Source organism: Mytilus californianus, unplaced genomic scaffold (assembly GCF_021869535.1).
Source record: "Mytilus californianus isolate M0D057914Y unplaced genomic scaffold, xbMytCali1.0.p SCAF_2, whole genome shotgun sequence".
Lineage (NCBI taxonomy): Eukaryota > Metazoa > Mollusca > Bivalvia > Mytilida > Mytilidae > Mytilus > Mytilus californianus.
This window is the reverse complement of record NW_026262668.1, coordinates 103,340,564-103,361,373: the sequence shown is the minus strand read 5'-3', so window position 1 is coordinate 103,361,373 and position 20,810 is coordinate 103,340,564. Positions and strand designations below refer to the sequence as shown.

At 32.9% G+C, this 20,810-nt stretch overlaps 1 protein-coding gene across 3 annotated transcripts in view; it reads right to left on the bottom strand.

The window, feature by feature from the left end:
- Nucleotides 1–4,513: 4,513 nt before the first annotated feature.
- The window catches only part of LOC127730614 (peroxidasin homolog pxn-1-like), a 296,701-nt gene continuing 280,404 nt past the window's right edge, over nt 4,514–20,810 (bottom strand). For 2 of the 3 annotated variants that reach the window (XM_052239089.1, XM_052239087.1), the window contains exon 14: nt 4,514–4,667. In XM_052239089.1, the coding sequence (XP_052095049.1) occupies nt 4,598–4,667 (70 nt within the window). In that variant the 3' untranslated portion in view covers nt 4,514–4,597. Of the gene's footprint in view, nt 4,668–6,143; nt 6,238–20,810 lie in introns of all 3 variants that reach the window. The other variant, XM_052239088.1, reaches the window with a different exon arrangement.

Below are 20,810 nucleotides of genomic sequence, written 5' to 3'. Positions count from 1 at the left end.
CATCAACTTACGGTCTATATCTTTTTATTTGAAAATTCTAGCAATTCGCAACAATTATAGTTATATTAATCAGACTTTCTAAATAGTAAAATTTTACATGTAGAATAAAAAGCTTTAACGAAGTAAATTACTGTGTAGGTGTCACACCAACAATTTAACCAATCATTACCAAGAACGTTTTGTGAAATTATGCAACCTCTGGCAAAACATAGCACTTTTCATATTGCTGCGTTAAGCCCGCTGTTGTTAACCTGGCAGCGATTGTTTGTCAATTTTCACACTTTATTTTCATACTAGAAAAAGAGCGAGGTTAATTTTATTCGCGTTATTTTTCTAATCACAAAAGTCGGGTAAATAAATTGGTTGCCAAAATTAATTGGTTTGAAGTCTTGTGTTTTTCCAAACTACATTATAAAGAAAACCCATAAAACTGTATCCAAGCAATAACACGAATAAGTAAAATCTTTTCTTTTTTTACATTGCAATGCTTTGCCGCAGGCTATAATCTGTTTGGGTTTCTAATGGTACGATTTACCGTACGAAGATCTCATATAACTGCAATAAGTGTCTGATATCAGTTGATATAAACACCCATACAAAATGGTATGTTTAGATGTGAGGAAAACAAGCGTTAAAATGAGATAACTTAAGAACAGTCTTGTTATGGTGGATTCTAATTGCTTGCTATTTAACTTTATTTTAATGTGTTTATCATGAACAAAATCCCTTCATATACAATCTGTACACTTCAAAACTTCGAACGTCACTTAAATTAACCAAGCGAAGTAGGAGGAGTATTGCTCATTACAAAGTTTTTTTTATACTAATGAAACAAATTGGTGTATGGACAAGATGATTCCTACATTTCCGATAAGCACCAATATAACACCATAACCAAAGCGATAAAAGTAGGACAAACAACAGTCCTCAAAACACTACACCGAAATGTACGAACACTTCCTTAAACCGGTGGTGAGTAATTGCTCAGGAAGGGTAATCATTCTTCCACAATATCAATTTTCTGTCATTACTGATAAAACAACTACATTTGTTATATAGTATGCAATAACGTGATAACAAAAAATAGCCGTATTTGTGATAGTAATGCGCGTTGCAAACAGTAGTCATTCGAATATTCCACTTTGGACATCGACAAAACATATTTTTACTGCATATACCGTGTATATTCCATATATACTTTTATCACCATTTTTTTTAATATGGAAAATATTTTCTCCTGATATTGACAACAATCGATGTGTTATCTAAACAATGAAAAGCAAAATGATTCCTATTTGCAGATGGTGGTATTTAGGGCAACTGCAAAAGCTTCCTTAGAAGGCTGATTCCTCATCAATTTGATATTGATTGCAGTTAAACTTTCACCTATAAACGATAAATTTATTCTATTTTTGACATACAAATATTGATACCTGAAGAAATATTTTGCTTTTAGCGCAATTTTATAATTTTTGAAGTATTTTTTAAAAATTGCATTTTTCTGCAAATATTGCGCAATTGATATTTTTGAAATTATGGTATTATGTTCTATTATATCCATATGAGGTTTAAAAATATCATACAAGAATCAGCAAAGAACATTTTATATAATTCTTGTGAAATTTGGGAATGTCCATTTTTGACATTTTATCTTGATTTAACAAAAAATGCACCATGCGAATTATTGACGACCGGGCAAAATAGAAAGTACAGATAATAAGCTTTCGAATGATATATAAAATAGCCGTATGTTAGGTGGGTGCATTAAAGTCGTTAACTAAGCGTCAGTTTGAAAAATGTCACTCGCCTAGTAAGGACTAGGAAGAAAATATTTGTACCCGACTTATCTTAAACGGGTGTTGGTGGTTGGGGGTGTCTGTTGTACTGTGGGTGATATCTCTACGATGCCTGATACATTTTTTCTTATTGTATTGACATTAAGAATACTATTAAAACAAAAAAGGTAGTTTTCTTGAAATTGAAATAGATGGACCACTTCAAACAAGAATCTATGACAAACATGACGATTTCAGCTTTCCCATTTTAAATTTGACGTTTCTCTGGTGAAATATACTCTTTACCCCATGGTATGGCGTTAACATATCTCAATTGATGCGTTACGCGCGTGCATGTATGGACATGATTAACAGAGATGTGCTCCTGCGGCGCAAAAACTGTCCGAACAAGATCGATTGGAATCGACACATAACACAAGTTTGACAATCACTATCACGAATTCGTTGACCGATATGAAGTGTCTGTGTTTCAACTCACACGATTTTATTTTTGCAGTCTTAGATTTTTTGCTATCAAAATAGTTGTCTGATTTATACAATTAGCAATTGTGTCATATTCCCAAATTTGACATTTTGACTGAGCGTGGATTCAGATGGCGAGTGATGGCATATAATGAGACAATTATCAAGTCAATACACCCGGTCTCGCTCCGTTAGAAGATCATGCTATTCCTTCGTGTCTTCTTTTAATATCTTATCTTGATTTGTATATTCCTTATGCATGTTCATCAAATGAGCATCGGTAGACAACTGTTTCCTTTCGTTTACTATAACGAAATATGGTCTACATAGCCAATATGGGAAAAGGGTTGTAAGCGCATACAACTGGTTTAACCTCGATACATTTTGTAACTGTTCCATGCAAGTCAGGCTATTAAGACTGTGTGATGTTCGCTGTTTCATTTATTTGTTTGTTCGTCTAGTTTTTCGGATGAGTTGATGTGGTAGTCGATTGTTAGTGGTTGGTTTTGTATATTGTATTCTGCATATTGCATGGGTAATGACGTTTGTTTTGTATATGTAAGAGAATGATAATCCCTTTCTTCATGATTAAGTACGAGCGTTAGCGAGTACTTATCATGAAGTAAGGGATTATCATTCTCTTACAAACTTAGAATATTGTAAAGTGCTCAAGGCTTAAATGATCTCTAAATTGGTTGTATTTAATAATTAGTTTCATTGTCAGTGCAATGTTTATATTTAATGCATGACTTCCTTTTTAGGCATTTCATTTATGGATTAGTTTTAGTGATGTAAGGACTCTTATTATTTGGGAAATATTTAAAAAAAATGTGTTATACATATTAGGTAGCACAACAGAACAAAGAAAATGTAGGAATTGTATATGTTTCCTGATTGTGAGTATGAATGTAAATCATGTAATATTTTAGTGAGGAATTATCCTTTTTTTAATTTACAGTTTAAATCAATTGATACATTTAAAATAAATTTTATTTAACAGCCAATATTTTGGTCCGGCTTTTTACATCAAATACTATTTAATTATATCAGGGAAATGTTCAAATAAAGTGCCTTTAAAAGTTTTTAAAAGTTTAATTCCTGTTTTGTTTTGTTTTGTTATTTTATCGAAACATTGGAAATAACTATTCTTCCCAACCGCTAATCCAGTGATCAAAGTTTTTGGAAAACTAAAGATTAAGGTATTTTTTTTATTTTAAAGCTGTTTTTTTTTATTTTAAAACTGTTTTTTTTTCTTTTTTTGCAAATGCTTTGATATTGTTTACTTATTTAGTAATTTGAAGTTATTAATGTTTTCATAATAATATTCACGGTACTAAATTTACTGCACAGTAAACTTTAACTTATTTTGAGTTATTTGTTTGTTTCACAATTCAACTTTTAGTCAGTTTCAATCACTGTGTGAAAAATCCTTTCAATCCGATAAATGTGCTTCGGGGCAGTTGTAACTCATTTATAGAAACTCTTTGTTTTGAACAGTAGATAGACCCAAATAATAGGATAATCCTTTACTAAGAACATGATTTACATTCATTCTTCACAATTAAGAAGCATCAAATCCTACAATTTCATTGGTCGAGAGCACTTTGCTATATTCTAACTTTTTATATGAATTTAACTCATGACAGTAATGAAGCACTGCTTACTGGAGGGTTTGTATCCATAATAGTAATCACTTTTGTGTTTAATCGTGAATTTTCGGTACATTTTCTGTTCAGTAAATGTTGATTTATTCGAAACAATAAGGTTTAAAAAAAAAAAAAACCTAGGCTGTATTTGACACAACTTTTCGAAATTTTTGGTTTTCAATGCTCTTTAACTTCGAATTTATTTGATCTTCAAACTGTTTGATTCGAATTCCATTGATGAGTCTTATGTAGACACAGTGCTGGTGGACGTTTCGTTATCGAGGGTATTACCAGCCCAAATTTCAACACTTATTTTGTTGACATAAAATATTATTGATCGTTCATTTTCTGTAAATTTAATATTTATAAAATATCGAATTATTCAAAACACTAAGATTTTCTAGCCCAGGCATAAATGGCCGTAGCTGTGTTTGGCGCAACTTTTCGAAAATATAGATTTTCAATGCTCTTTAACTTTGGACTGGATTTGGCTTCCAACTGTTTTGATTCGAGTGTCACTGCCGAGTTTCATGTAGACGAAATCAGCATCTGGCGTACCAAATTATAAACCTAATATTTTTAATGAGTATTTTGTTGGAAGAAGAAACATTTAATATCTATAGGTTTAATTCTGTATTTCATTACAGTTGGCTACTTTATTTTTCTGATGATAAATTATTCATTCATTTGTAACTATTGCGACATATCTTTCCACAATTCTAAATTGAGGCTAGGGACATCTTTGCAATATACTTTCCTGCCTCTGAAAAAGAAGAAATACGTGTACTTGTATTTGAAATAAATCTTTCATAAAAGGTTGTTTATTTCAATCCAATAAATAATAATATTACTTTCTTTGCTTTGTTCGTATTTTGTAAGATAACTCATGTCAAAGACAAGTCATCACGCATGGTCACATTTTAAAATGATTCAGATAACTTTGGTTTTCCTTTTGCATAAAAAAAATCAATATATAATTTGGAATATCTGAAAGTTGGTTCCAAATCCCGGAGTTAAAATTTAATTTTGTCACGGAAAAAATGCACAGTTGAACACCGATTTAAACTACTATCTTTCATCACAATGCTCTGATTCCCCAATCAACAACATATTTTTGTTTTGTTTGATAAACATTTTATTGGAACACATTCATGATCATTACTCTCGTTACCGACATCTTCTCGCCAACCGGTTCCTTTACTCATAAGATGCAAACATCATGTAGCGGCTTCTAAAGAATAATGACAAGAAGTTTGAAGTAATATGTGAATTGTATTAACAAATTATTTTAACTATCTCATATGAAAAAAGGCTTAATACCACATGCTATAGGTTAAGCCATATTATAAATACAAATTCGACAACGTGGACAGATTCGGGAAAAAGATGACTTAACATTTTTGAATGGTTTAAGTAAATATTTTCCAATATAACATAGGGTCGATTTTGAATGATAAAATATATGTGTCAAAGAAGACAACGAATATGTACTCTTTCATAAGTGACAATCCAGCCCCCGAGTTTAATTTTCATGCTATGTATTTGTACATGTTTCGTTTTACTAAATACGATTATCAAGACTCAGGGATTATTAATGATGGTATAAACTTGATCAAAATTTAGATAAATGTAGCTGATTTCAAATAGAAAGTTTGTCAAAATTAGGGTGGTATACAGATGCATTTGTGAAAAAAAAACAACATCAAAGATAATGTACAAGATTTCGTTTCATCTTGTTCTATAGTATCTTACAAATTATATCTTATTACCAGTAAACAGTTTAGACAAAAATAATTTGGTTAATTTTGACAGGTTATTATCATCAAAAAGCTGGTGCAACTATATTTAAAGCTGCCTTTTATTAAAACATCAAAAATCCAGCCAGGAATATTTTTAATATCACTTTTTAAGTTTATGGACACTACTGTTATATCATGTACATGATGCAGAATTTCGTGTCAGGTTTTGTTGATCACAGATGAACTCAAGATTTTTGTGATTCGATTTAATCATAGGCGATCCTGATTCTCGTTCAGCTTTGATTTGCTATTTTTTTTTATATATATATATACGATTTGGCGATGTTTTATTTAAATAAAATATATGTTATTTAATGCATTTGTGATCGATACCAAATTGCCAGAAAAACGCGTTTAACTTTTTATTACATTATCATAGTGTAAATTTATGTCTTAAAAAGTCTTTTCTTTACATGTAATTTGGTGTAGTGTAAGCTTACCTCTTCAGGAATGCATTAGGTTGAATCTTTGGTAGGTTAAAATTGTCACAAAACATCTTTGACAATCTCATTGATTTAATGGAATTAAGTTGATCTATGATAAAGAAAATTTAAATTATTAGCATTTTGTTTGTCTGTCATATCATGCTACTTCTAACTGAACTAGTATACATTATACATTTATTTCCCGTGCCGGAGGGAGATATGAAGATTTGTTCACCCAAGAATATTCATATTTCACGAGGGCTCTGCCCGAGAGAAATATGATCTTTCGAGGGTGAATAAATCTTCATATCTCCCGAGGCCAAGGGAAATGAATGTTTTATTCCACTGCCAATGCTTTGTTTACTATCAATACATTAAATATTATTTTGCATACATTTTTTTCTTATCCGCTTGTTTTTGTAAGTCAAACTAAACACGACATACCCATTGATAAACAGTAAGGATCAAAATTTAATTATAAGTCTTTTTGTTTTATCGTCTGAAATAAATTTGAACATGATAATGATTTTTGCTATAGCTGTTTTAAGAAGAATAAGAAGTTCAAAACGTTATGTATATTAACCGCGCGTAACGTCGCACGAAGTAATCCCGATATTTCAGAGGGGAATATGATCCTCAGAATGGAATATGAAGATTTGTCCAATGACACGTGGGATAGTCTCAACCAAACAAATATTGATTAAACTATCAATATGTTTAAACAGTGGAATAATATTGTTTAGTAGCCATCTGAAGCTCGTCTCCGGTGCAGGATTTTTCGCTGCGTTGAAGACTCATTGGTGGCCTTGGGCTATTTTCTGCTGTTTGGTCGGGTTGTTGTCTCTTTGACACATTCCCCGTTTCCATTCTCAATTTTATTAATGTAAAGTTGATTAAACTTACCTTGATGGATGACATTTTATATTAATACTGTTTCTATATATCCCCTGAATAGTTCTTTTTTATAGTGTTTTCAAAACTATGATTTAAGATATCTTCCGTACGTCGGATTGCTGCACTAGGTTGGTGAAATCATTTTACCTTATATCTTCAATTCTACCAGATTGGTCGAGGTGGACAAAGTAATATTTTTACATGCTGGTTAGTGTTTTAGTCCTTAGTAAACATTAATTTAATATTTTATTTACGCGAAATGTGTGGATGTTACTTCAGGATAAAGATAGTGTTACTTATATATGGAAAACCAATTTTCTGTTTGATTATGGACCTATAATTTCTATTTCATTATTCATACGAAATTTCTTTGAACCTAGATATTAAAAAAATCCGCTGTAAGCGTTAAACGACATTAAAGACAAATTGATAACATGTAAGAATGACGACTCCCTTTAATGCTAAATAAAAAGGTTTTTAATATGTACGAAATGCAAATATTTTTCAATTGATTTTAAACTCTTAGAAAAGATTTCAGTTCATTCGATTGTAATAACTTTGACGTTAATACATTTTTATAACCAACGAGTTTTAGGTTATCAAAAAAATGAAAACAACATGCGTCCGAAGCGATTTTATGGATTTATCTTCAGCAGGAACGCTCAAAGCCGAATATTTGAAAGCCAAGGATGTATAAGAACCTAATTAGTTGAAGAGCTATATAACCAAAAAGGGCCTTACAAAATAGCCAAATCCATCTAAGGTCAACTTTGCCTGAGGGAGTTGAAACCTTAGTTTCTTATAATATCAAAATTTATCAAACATATAAACAGTTTAGAGTCATGATTTCCTTGATAGAGGGTTGCTGCTTACAAAAAAGCTATTGAACCAAAAGTTACAAGTGATGAAGTTGAAATCATCCAATCGAAAATTTTATGGACGCCTCCACGAGTTGGTTGATCGTTATGGAATATCTGTTTCACAGATGACAACAAATATGTTCCAATAGTTGTAACAATAATCCCGTCCTCTTACTCAAATTGGGCCTAGCGATTTAGGCTTATCACCGTGTTTGTACTTTTCTTGAGCAACACAATGGGTGCCACATGTGGAGCTGCATCTGCTTACGCTTCCGGAGCACCTTGGATCACCCCGGTTTTTGGTGGGGTTCGTGTTGCTCAGTCTTTAGTTTTCTATGTTATGTTTTGTGTACTGTTGGTTTTTTTCGGTTTTTTTTTTTGTCCATAGCATTGTCAGTTTATTTTCGACTTATAAGTTTGAATGTCATTTGGTATCTTTCCCTTCTCTTGTAGAGTGCATGTGAATATAAAATACAAATACCAGTACTAATAATTTTTCAAAAAGCAAATAAAGCTCACTGAAGCTAAAGCTAACTGAACAAAAAAGAACTTATCTGCCTTGTAGAAGTTTAACTAACAATCCGTTCGTTAACGATTAAACTAAAATAATGAGTCTACTTAATATCATGCAAAGGAATAAAATAATAAAGTAAGATGATTTTTTCGTTCGTTTGCTACTTCTAATAACATACCCCGAGTAAATCCCGCCTTTCCACGAGGTCTCTCATACCAGTGTCTATCGCCACTTTTCATGGCTTGAAACTGACGTACGAATATACATTGGAAGGTTGGGCCTAGTAAACTACCTGCTTTTGCTGTTTCAGAAATAGCTCCAGCGTACAAATCAATGTGTGATTCGTGTTTGAAAATAAAAGCATTACAATTTAGTGGGTTTAAACCTTGTGTGTTTTATCTCAGACAACAGAAAGAAAAGGACAATTGCATTCGATATGAACCGATATTACATAAGTGTATTTTCAAAAGAAAGACGACGGGTACTGCTAGTGGATCATCAGTTGCCTACCCTCCAGAGCTTCTAAATTCAAACCCGTTTTTTTGTGCAATTCATTTTATTTTACCTATGTTGATTATTGTTTGCCTTTCTGCATTTTTTGCTTTTGGCTATTATGTTGCCTCTTCCTTTACGACTTATAATTCTTATATCTATGATTGCTTTATGATCCTTTATCACCAATTACATAGCGTAGGTTATATGAAGCTGTTCGTCTCGAGCGTTAATATCGTAGGATAACTTATTATAGAACACTTGTGCGTACTGACATCTGTATAATACAAATAAATTATTACCACTTGCACTTGCCCCTGCTGTTTGACTATCGGTCACCGACTATAGCATATGCACAGTATTCAGAGCTTTGGTAATGTCATGATCAAAATGAACAATTTGGTTTCTCAATTTTCAGCAATTACATAAGGTTATACTACTTAAACAAAACTTTCAAAAGCTCTGTTCTGTTTAGGTCTTTATAGATTATGATGCTCTGAAATGCTTTATTAATTTCCATTCTAAAATTTATTTATTTGACTCTGATATGTTCACAAGTGTAACGATGATTTATCATGATATATATGTTTGTTCAATAAAATAAGTATGAAATAGGTTTATATTATAGTAGACACTTGAGACATTCATACCTGTACAGTTCTTTGATTTTATCAGAGCTTTCTTTATCGTGATCGACAATAGGATCATCGCAAAATTTTATTGGTATCAAACCACAAAATTGTCTCCATGTATTGTAATCTGGCAGACCATGATCTCGTCCTCTCTGAATATTTCGAGCAGCTAAATCATGACTTGTTCCTTCCATTTTAAACAACTTGTTCCGTACTTCAGGCTGGAAAAATCTACAGCATATTTGTGGGTAATTTAGAAAATCCATACGAAGCGTAACAATTGCAACATATATATACATATATATATATATTTAACATTTCGTTGTCAAGATATTTGGAAAAGAAGTCGAAACAATTTTTTTTCGAATGATATCGCTAAAAAGGAGTTCGTTTGCTGATAAAAGCTATAAAGCCTTTTTACATCTAATCAGAAATGGGGCAAACAGATTACAACTCATCACTTTTGAGCTGCTGAAAAAATACGGAGTCATTCTGTGCAGTATTTTTGGAAGAAATATGTGACGAAACATCTTCAGTGCAAATGACATATTGATTGAAAGAAAAAACGGAGAAAAAAAGGGAGAGATACCTGGACCAAAATACTTGCTATAGACGTACAGCTTTAAAAACAGGCCATCATCGAGACAAACAAAGACGAATTTGAAAATGTTTGTAATGTGGGGAGGTGATTTCTAAACAATACCATTTTCAACGGACTCATCGAAGGTAATGTTTACAATTATATAGATTAGATCAGATTAATGAACTTATTGATTGATTGATAAACAAAATGACCAATATCACGCTGTCATTCGGTATATCGATAAAAAATATGAAAGAATAAAAAGCGATGATCAAGTATCGTGATCGGATCGTGAAAGAAATTCAATGCGATTCAACTTCAAAATCCTTGGTATAATCAAAAGGCGAAAAAATCAGAAAAAGACAGATGTCTGCGAAAATGATTAATACTTCTCAATAATACTGCTCAATAAGGAACAGAAAAATTAGCACTTTTTAAAATCATTTGAAACAAGTTTCTGGTAATTAAGATGTTCGGGAAACTATTTTTATGTATGCACATATACTTGACTACGACGTCTGTGCACTTATTTTAAATTTATCACGAATTTATTTCGTCTTATCAACAAAAAAATATTTCATTCGGTATTTTTTTATCGAAAACTTTGGCTGTTAATTAACTTTCGAGTATTTTGTTGCCGCGGTTAACCGATCGTGTTCTTGATAAACAATCTACACAGAATCATGTATATTGAACACGGTAAGCGCGTGTATAAGCGAATTGATAGAATGATATTTATTTTTTTTATATTTCCAATGCGTTCCTATTTGTCAACTATAAACAGTTGTTAAATGATTTGGTGTACTATGATTTTTCTTTCAGAATCGATTAATACTATTTTCCTTCCACTTTGTTTACTTTTTCTTCCATCACGGTTGTCCTCTTAGGACTTGTGCAGGGGAATGTCGAATTTCTAACGTAAGGTGTCATATATTAAGGTCGCTGCATACAGAAAAGCTATCGGCGGATCAGAGAACGAGAAGACATGAATCCAATGGCAGTACATTTCCTAATGATTTGAAATAAAACAAAGGATTGTGTGTTTAAAGAAAGTATGTGCACATTCGTTTTAAAATAAATATAAGCCATTCAGTTACGTAAAACATATTAATATTTTTGTCAAAATGTTGGATTTGTTTTATAAAACTCAAATTGGATACCGCTTATCACTTAGAATTATAGCATATTGTAAAATTGAGAATGGAAATGGGGAATGTGTCAGAGAGACAACAACCCGACCAAAGAGCAGAAAACAGCCGAAGGCCACCAATGGGTCTTCAACACAGCGAGAAAATCCCGCACCCAGAGGCGGGCTTCAGCTGGCCCCTAAACAGAAATGTGTACTAGTTCAATGAAAATGGACGACATACTAAACTCCAAAACATATAAATGAACTAAAATTTAAAAAAAATACAAGACTAACAAAGGCCAGAGGCTTCTGACTTGGGACAGGCGCAAAAATGCGGCGGGGTTAAACATGTTTTGTGATATCTCCCCCTATACCTCTAGCCAATGTAGAATAAACAAACACACAGCAATACGCACAGTAAAACTCAGTTTAAAAGAAGTCCTAGTCCGAAGTCATAAAAGGTAACAAAAGAAACTAAGCAAAATGAAAATATACCTATTTCAATTTCGTTCAAATCCTTCAACAGAAGAGGGTTTCTCAACAGGAGAAGGTATATCAGGATTATTTTTCGGTACTTTGAATTCAAAAATCAAAAAGTATTATAAATCTGTCAAAAAAGAGGGACGAAAGATACCAGAGGGACAGTCAAACTCATAGATCGAAAACAAACTGACAACGCCATGGCCAAAAATAAAAAGACATACAGACAAATGATAGTACAGATGACACAACATAGAAAACTAAAGACTAAGCAACACGAACCCCACCAATAACTGGGGGTGATCTCAGGTGCTCCGGAAGGGTAAGCAGATCCTGCTCCACATGTGGCACCCGTCGTGTTGTTTATGTTATTACAAATCCGGTAAATAGTCTAATTCGGTAAGTCACATTCGTGAAAAGGGAAGGGTATTGTAGTTACGACATAAGGAACATATCCGATATCATCTGTGAAACGGTTATTCCATAACGGTCAACCAACTCGTGATGGCGTCCGTAAAATTTACGAAGGGATGATCTCAACTTCACCATTTGGAACTCTTGGCTTAATAGCTTCCTTGTGAGCAGCAATCCTCTATCAAGGAAATCATGATAGGAAACACAAGCCCGGGAATATCGTATCAATTGGGAGATATATACTCCGTATGCAGGCGCTGCTGGAATGTTGCTACATAGAAATGGAAAGTTCACAATTGGGAAGCTGAAATCATCTCTTTTGTCGTAAAGTTTTGTTTTCAACCGACCCTCATTGTCAATTTCTAGATGTAAGTCAAGATATGAGGCAGACTTAACTGTATCTGTAGTATCCTTTATCTCTAGTTCGATGGGATAGATTCGTTCAACATAGTCACCAAATTTTGTATTATTTAGTGAAAGAACATCATCTATATAGCGGAACGTAGAGTTAAAGAATATTGCTAACTTCTTATCTTTCTTCCTAAGAAGTTCCTGTATGAAGTCAGCCTCATAATAATAAAGAAACAAGTCGGCAAGAAGAGGGGCACAATTGGTTCCCATTGGAATTCCGACAGTCTGTTGAAAAACACGTCCTCCAAACGTAACAAATATGTTGTCAATCAAGAAATCAAGCATCTTGATAATGTCAGTTTCAGAGAATTTTTTGTTTGAATCAGAGTGATTCTTTACAAAGTAGGATTCATCCCTCCCCAAGACAAGATACTTGTATCTACGTTCGCCATTCTTTTTAATGAAACAAAGTAAAACCAACTCTTTCAATTTGTTTTTTAGTTTGGAATGGGGAATACTTGTGTAAAGTGTAGAAAAGTCAAATGTTTTAATACTATTGCAAGATGAGAGAGTCTTAGATTGTATGTACTCTAAAAGATCTTTGGAATTTTTTAGTATCCACATCTGATTCACGCCACCTCTAGAATAGGCAGTTTCTCAATAACTTTGGAGCCCCGCTTTGATTGCTGATAAAACAGATGTTAATAATTTAGAAAGAGGTTTCGTGGAGCACTTGGAAGACCCAGCAATATACCGTTGTTTGTAAGGACACTTATGTAGTTTATGTATCCAATACAGTGATGGAAGATCCAGTTCTTCATCTTTGGCAAGTGACACTGTTCAGATATTTATAAGACACCGTTCAGATGTTTATACGACACCAGACTGTCAGACATCAGTATTTATTTTTCTGAATTTTGTGTTACATATTTGCATTATGGCTTTAAAACTCTTGCTTTTAGTGTAAAACTACAAAGACTGCAACAATAGCCTAATTTTGAGATCTTGTACATTATCACTTAGATATGAGATAATACTTTAAAATAAAAAAGATATTTTGATACAAGAGGTATTTTACAAAAATGCTAATGTGTGTAAAATATCTTTGTGGATAAGACCTTGAGTTATATCTATTTTGACCAAAAATAAGTGTAATCTTGCCATTCCAGGCCAAATAAGACATATTAATGACGTTACAGTGATATCGCAACTGACCTCCCGGTAATTATGTGCCCAGATAGATATCAACCTGTTCATGTATCAGGTATCAATAAAATTGACATAATTTTGATTCCTGAAAAATTATACTATTCTTGCACTATCAGGGGTTAGTTAAATAATGGCTATAAGGATCATACATCCTCCTTTTTGATTTTTAAAAAAAGTAAAAATTTGTAGAATCAATTTTGAATTCCATATTATACCTATATTTAATTTTTTTAATCCTAGCATATAAAGACACTTCTCATATTTTGTGATAAAAAAAAACGATTTACTGCATGTTTTCCAAATTGCACATGCCGCAAATTTGACATCCAATCCCCGAACTTCAATTTGGAATAGCATGTTATACCTGTTGATCATTTTCAATAAAATGATATAACAAAAAGATATTTCTCATCATTTGTGAGTTTCTTAACCAAGAAGAAGAGTTTCACCACTATTTTTGTACACAAATTGACTTGAGACTTCCTTTGGTAGATATAAAGGCTGCGCATATAAATGATTGTAACCAGATCAAGCAGTCTTAACTTATCATTCGTTATGAAAGTGTTGCATACCCTTACTTGAGAGTAAGATCCAATGGCATTGAAAAATCATAGCCCTATTTCCCAATAGAAGTGAACCGGAATAAGTCATGCAAGTTCAATCTTTTGCTCTACCAATTTTACAATGATATTTTATCAGTTAGTTACAGAATTATTTGACCGCTTTCAAAGCATTTGACCAAAAAAATAAGCAGCATCTGATCTTTCAACATCATTATCTTGACCATCAAAAAAAGGTTCCCGATCTTTCATTAAAGACATCGAACTTACATAGATATTCCAATTTTTCCAACTTTTGTGATTAAGTTACATCAAAATAATTTTAGGGGCCATTAAAAAAATTAATATAAATAGACATCGTTCAGAGAATAACAATTTAGTCATTTAAATTATGGAAACAAAAAATGTTTGTTTACATTTTATTGTCAATGAAATGATGATATACACTGCCTTTGTAATTTAGTAAAAATGGAAAACTTTTTAACATGTTTTTACTATGAATTGATAATAATGTATGAGCATTTTGGCAGAAATATTTCTAAGTTTCAGATTTGTTCCCCGCCTTTTGTTAATAGTATGGATTTTTCACAGATATTTACGATCTGATACCAGATCTTTCCCTATCCGATCGCAATATGTCACAACCGTTACTTCTTCTTTCGGGATCATTTTATTCGATATACAAAATGACAGCCATGAATATGATTTAGGGTTCAATGTCAAACTTATATATATATATATATATATCATAAATACAATCCGTTTCATAACTTGTCAATTTTACCTGTCCGCTTTCATGCACTGTTCATGTGTTAGCCATCTTGCAATATTATCTGTATGTTGTCCATCGTCTTTCAGAATCATATGAGTACTGAAGAAGTTGTCGTCAAGGTTTTCTCGATACAAAGTTCCATATTTACTAGATAAGTAAGCTAGACTTGGTACGATCAAGGTATGTCCTATTCGTAGAGCAGGGTTGCAAAAGAATTTCGAATTCTTGGGTCTAAGCCTTCGTCGTACTGGTCATTGAAGGGATTCCTTCCTCTGCGAATACGTAAACTATGTCGGTTCATTGCCTTCTTACCAAGCATTATTGGTAAATATTCTTTATACGTAATGTGTTGAATTAATGCTATGATAATTTTCCGGGTTTCTTGAAAAAGTATTTCGTTCGACCAATTTGGGTTGATTTCTCGAAGTTTTTTTGCTATAGCATTGTGTTGTCTGACTAGTAAAAGATGATTCATGCCAAGGTTGGGAATTTCGTCGACACGGGAATCCCCTGAAATTCAATAAAACGTTATTTCTTTAATTTAAAGAAGCATATGAAATAAAGAAGGTAGCAAAATGTTGACAATGTCGTAATTCGATAATCAGTATTTGATTATAAAATTGAGGTTGGAAATGGGGAATATGTCAAAGATACAACAACCCGGCCAAAGAGCAGATGACAGCCGAAGGCCACCAAGGGGTCTTCAACCCAGCGAGAAAATCCCGCACCCGGAGGTGGTCCTCAGCTGGCCCCTAGATAAAAATGTGTACTAGTTCAGTGAAAATGAACGCCATACTTAACTCAAAACATATAAATGAAATAAAATTAAAGAACATACAAGACTATGTATGATAAATATACAAGTAAAATTATAGAATCGTTGTTTTGTTGTTTTAACACATTCGATATCGTAAGGTACGCGTAAATAATGTAATGAATTTGCTCAAATTACATAGTTTACCCACTCATTGACATAACATGTACCATCCTTTTGAAAGTTACAATTTCATATTGCATTATTGTGTCCTTAACTTTTCTTATAGCATTACAATTGTATGATATGAAACTGGTTAAGTAATCTTAACAATTACGATAACTGTAAATTTAGAAATTATTGCGTGCATTTATTAATGCGATTTTTGAAAAATGGACTAAATCGTGAGATAAATTATTGCGATTTTAGGAAAATACGATTTTAGGAAAATAAGCGTACATATTTATTTATCAGATATTGGAATGCGAGTTCTTGTCATTTCGATACCCATCCATTCGTATTACTCGCAATAACAAAAACCTCGCAATAATTTTTGAATTTACAACTTAATATTCATGTAACAGCTTGATAAAATGCAAGTGCCGGTCCTTTTGAAATTTTATATCAAAATTTATCTATGATGAGTTTACGTAGAAGCAGTTCATTTTGAAGTTACTGCAGTCTTCAATTTAAATTTTGATTGAATTGATTATAGATGTTTTTTTACTCCCTCGTTTCACTCCTCCGAAAATAAAATTTTTCTGAACTAGATATCGTAGAAAAAACCAAACACAGTATAGGGTTGTGCGTTCGCTACAAGATCGCATTTAATTGAACGTGTTCAACATAAATATATACAATCAGCCATACATAATGAATCAATTTTTACTATACACAAGTGGATAAGAAACGATAAGGTTACATATAATATGCGTAAATGGGGTGGGAGGGTGAGGAAAAGTATACCAAACTAACATAGTCCTTACTATCTTGTTACGAGCGTCGCATTGGTCAAACACACCTCAAATCTTCCTTATATACTGACTGCCCAAATCATCCGTGCAGAAAGGAATTCAATGGGAATAACCCTATCTCATTTAAATATAGAAAGACCGTTATATGTAAAACATAGGACCGTAAAGAAATGTATTTACTTAAGGTTCATGTGGACCCTTTGGCAAAAATGGCTGCGTTTTCACCTCAAAATTTACTCTTGGTACAGACAAACCTGTGCATCTGGAAAAGTTTTAAGGCATAACATATCCTAGATAAATAAATTTCAAATGCATTGTATGTTTTAGAAAATTTTAAACTTAATAGGATTTTGCAGTGCACTTCTTTCGTCCCTGCAGAAGATGATAAAATTAACAAACAGTTGAGTTTCACTTGATATGATCCACTCAGGTACACAGTTAAAATCACCAATCATAGTCAGTTATCTATTGTCCATCTATTGTCAATGTCAATCAATACAAGTCACTTCAATAATTCCTGTGGGGAAGTTCTCAAACCTCTTTCCCAATTTAGTTTATTTTGGCACCTTCTGGAGGAAGGAAAAAAAGTGCAGTGCAAAATCCTGTTAAGTTTTTAATTTTCTAAAACATAAAATATTTTTAAATTTTATTCATCTAGGGCTTGCTATGCCTTAAAACTTTTCCAGATACACAGGATTGTCTGTAAATTTTGAGATGAAAATGCATCCGCATAGCCAAACGACTGAAGCATGTTTGCAAGGACCGAAGCAAACAAAGGATGATCAAATTTCTATATCCAAGTTAACACGTTGGGTTATTATGATGTGTTTAACTTTCATTATAGTTTTAGTATTGAATGGTCTGAAACTGGCGAAGTAATCTTAACAATAGTGACTAACATTCATGTAACAGGTTAATAAAATTCAAATACCTGTCACATCAAAATCTAATATATACTCAGATGCAGCACCTTTTCAAGTAATCAACGTATATGCTTTGACGCAGCACTTTTCAAGTAACTAAAGTGTTCAATTCAATTAACTTTTATAAAACTTTATGAGAGGTTAACAATATAAATGCTCATAAGTAAAGACTGTTCACATCACGTAGATCACTGTATGCGCAGATCGATCCAATATGTCTGCACTCAATTCTGTTCCAAAGTAAAGACTATTTACATCACGTGAGTTTACTGTATAGGTGTCTTCTTCCAGGTAAATGCTGTTCGTATCATGTTAAAAATATACGTATGCCGGTTGGGATTCCGTAATAGTTATCCCATGAGGACGCGGTGTGTCAATGTAAGATCATGCCGACGGCCGGAGGCCGGAGGGTGTCTTACACTGACACACCAAGTCCGAGTGGGATAACTATTTTACATCCAAGCTCTTCTAGACTATACGAAAAAAACATTTACGCTTCATAACATCTAATTAAGAATGCCGTACAATAATTATAATATACTTTATATAATACTATATAGCATATGCCCTTTATGAGCCCCGGATACAATGTTTAAATATGTTAAATCAACAGAGAGTTTGTATCCAGTCGTCTTGGTATAGAGGAATGAATCGTGGCTTCATATGATTAAGGTCTTGAGTTCGATTCCCCGCATAGACGCTGGATATATAGTTGATTTTTTTCTACATAAATTTTGATAGTTAGTCTTTATTCCGCATAAATATTTCTAAGTTCCATTGTGTGTTGGACATTCCTACCAAAATGTAACAGAACAAAAGAAAGCATGCATTACAAAAAAAACTCAAGGTAGGGTGATCTGGTAGGATCACCCTGTTAGAACAAAGGAGTTGGGATGTAAATACAGATAACTATGGAGTTTAACGTGTTGTTTTGGTTAGTTAAAAACAGTATTTTATGTTATGAATGGTTAGAGAGTCGCATAGGACAGACATGAAATTGTGCATGCTGTATATGTAAATGCTCTTTTGTTCCTATGTTGGAAAGTTCCGGGTGGAAAGAACTAACTAGCCGAAAAGTTCCGGAGGAACTTATTAACTAGTTACTTTGTTCTTCCTCTGGTTTAAAAGTTCCACCGGAACAAAGTGACTTGTTGAAAAGTTCCAACGGAACATATCAACTAGTTAGAAAGATCCTTTTTGCCAAATTAGTCAAAACCGGAACGAACAAACTAGCCCAAAAGTTCCAACGGAACTTATCAACCAGGCAGAAAGTTCCATTTGGAGAATTGATGCAAAGTAAAAGCGCAACATATTATATTTGAACCTTTCAAAGGGAAACCAAGATACTGATTACAAAAGTCTAATGGAACTTATCAACTAACCACAAAGTTCCTCTTTGGCAAATAAGTCAAAACCGGAACTAACAAACTAGCCCAAAAGTTATCAACCAATCACAAAGTTCCATTTGGAGAATTGATGCAAAGAACCACATGAGGAAGGGGGGGGGGGTATTCTTCCCTCTCTTGAGGGTACTATGAATACTAAATTTGCATGATAATGCAACTTATTCCGCTTTATGTGAGCTATGAACTACAACTTAAATTTTGCATATTTGTCCCCAAAGAAACCCCTTTCAGTGCGTTGGGTATTCTTGTAAATTAATGATTTGCTCTTATATATACTGATACTCATTCTTCCCCCTCTTTCTACAAAAAGGACGAAATATGGTATATTCGGAACGATGTAACTAGTTGTTCTGTTCCGCCAGAACTTCTAGTATTCAACTAGCTACATTGTTCCGGGACTTTTCAACTAGCTACTTTTTTCTGGAACTTTTCGACTGCACTCGGAATAAAACAACTAGTTGGAAAGTTCCATCGGAACGAAATAACTAGTTGAAAAGTTCCGCCGGAACAAAGTAACTGACGGAACATAGTGGCTGTTACATATACGCGAAAAGTAAGAATACAACAGATTTCTGATCAGTTTTGCTAGGTAATGTTTGAATGGAATATGTAAAATATGTTTTTTTCTACAAATTACAAGTTCAAACGTATTACGAGACCTATCAAGGAAAAAAACTTTTAATAGAGACGCCCGGACATAACTTTTACTGTTCTTATGTATTTTATCTATATCACATGCATGAAATGCATTACTAGTTAGTTAGTTTACTTTTAATTGAGATGTTTTCCTATGTAAACGGGAGATAATATAATTCCAATCAGGTTAGATCGCAAAAATAAAAATTCAGTACATGTCTGACACGTACGTAAAGAATAATTGATGTAAATGTACAAGTCATTTTTCTTATGGTAAAATAAAAACTCTTTTGCAAACTTCACTTCAAATGTAAGTCCACTTACGTATTGAGAAATATATTTTACAACTGATATCTCTTGATAACAACTCGCGTTATTTTATTTCAATAATAAGTGTCGAGTGTGAGTTATCAGTCAATTTTTAATCAGGGACAACGCCCAACTACCGGCAGGTTGTAAAAGTAAACACAACTTTCAGAACGTTGGTAGAGATGTAATAGTCATTTTCAATCTTCGGTTCTATTTATTACTATCGAAAGCGATTTGTTGTTTTGTTTTTTTTAGTCTCTCTCGTTGATGCATTCTTCTCTGTTCAATTTTTCTTTAGCTTCATTACTGTACATCTTTTTCCTCTACATCAAACTTTGAATCAAACGATGTAGCAATTTGCATTTTTAAAGATATACGTCGGTACATATGCTTTAGATTATTTATACGATGTAGCCTAAATTACAGTTTATACATAAACTCATCATAGATACCTGGATTAAAATTTGGTACGCCAGACGCGCATTTCTTCTACACTAGACTCATCAGTGACGCTTGATTCAAAACATTAAAAAGGACAAATAAAGTACGAAGTTGCAGTTCATATGGAAATCAAACCTGCTAAATGACAATGCTGTTCTGGAAGGATTTTTCGGCATTCTCCATTTGGGTTTTCTGGCAGCAAGCCACTCAGACTCATTTTTAACAATCCTGTAATACGTTTGAAATAAGATTATGAACCAATTTGTTATTTACAAGTTGATCTATTTTTTTTTAAATATGTGTACAAATGTTGGAAGTTATCACAATGATTAAGCCTGTTGTTGGATAA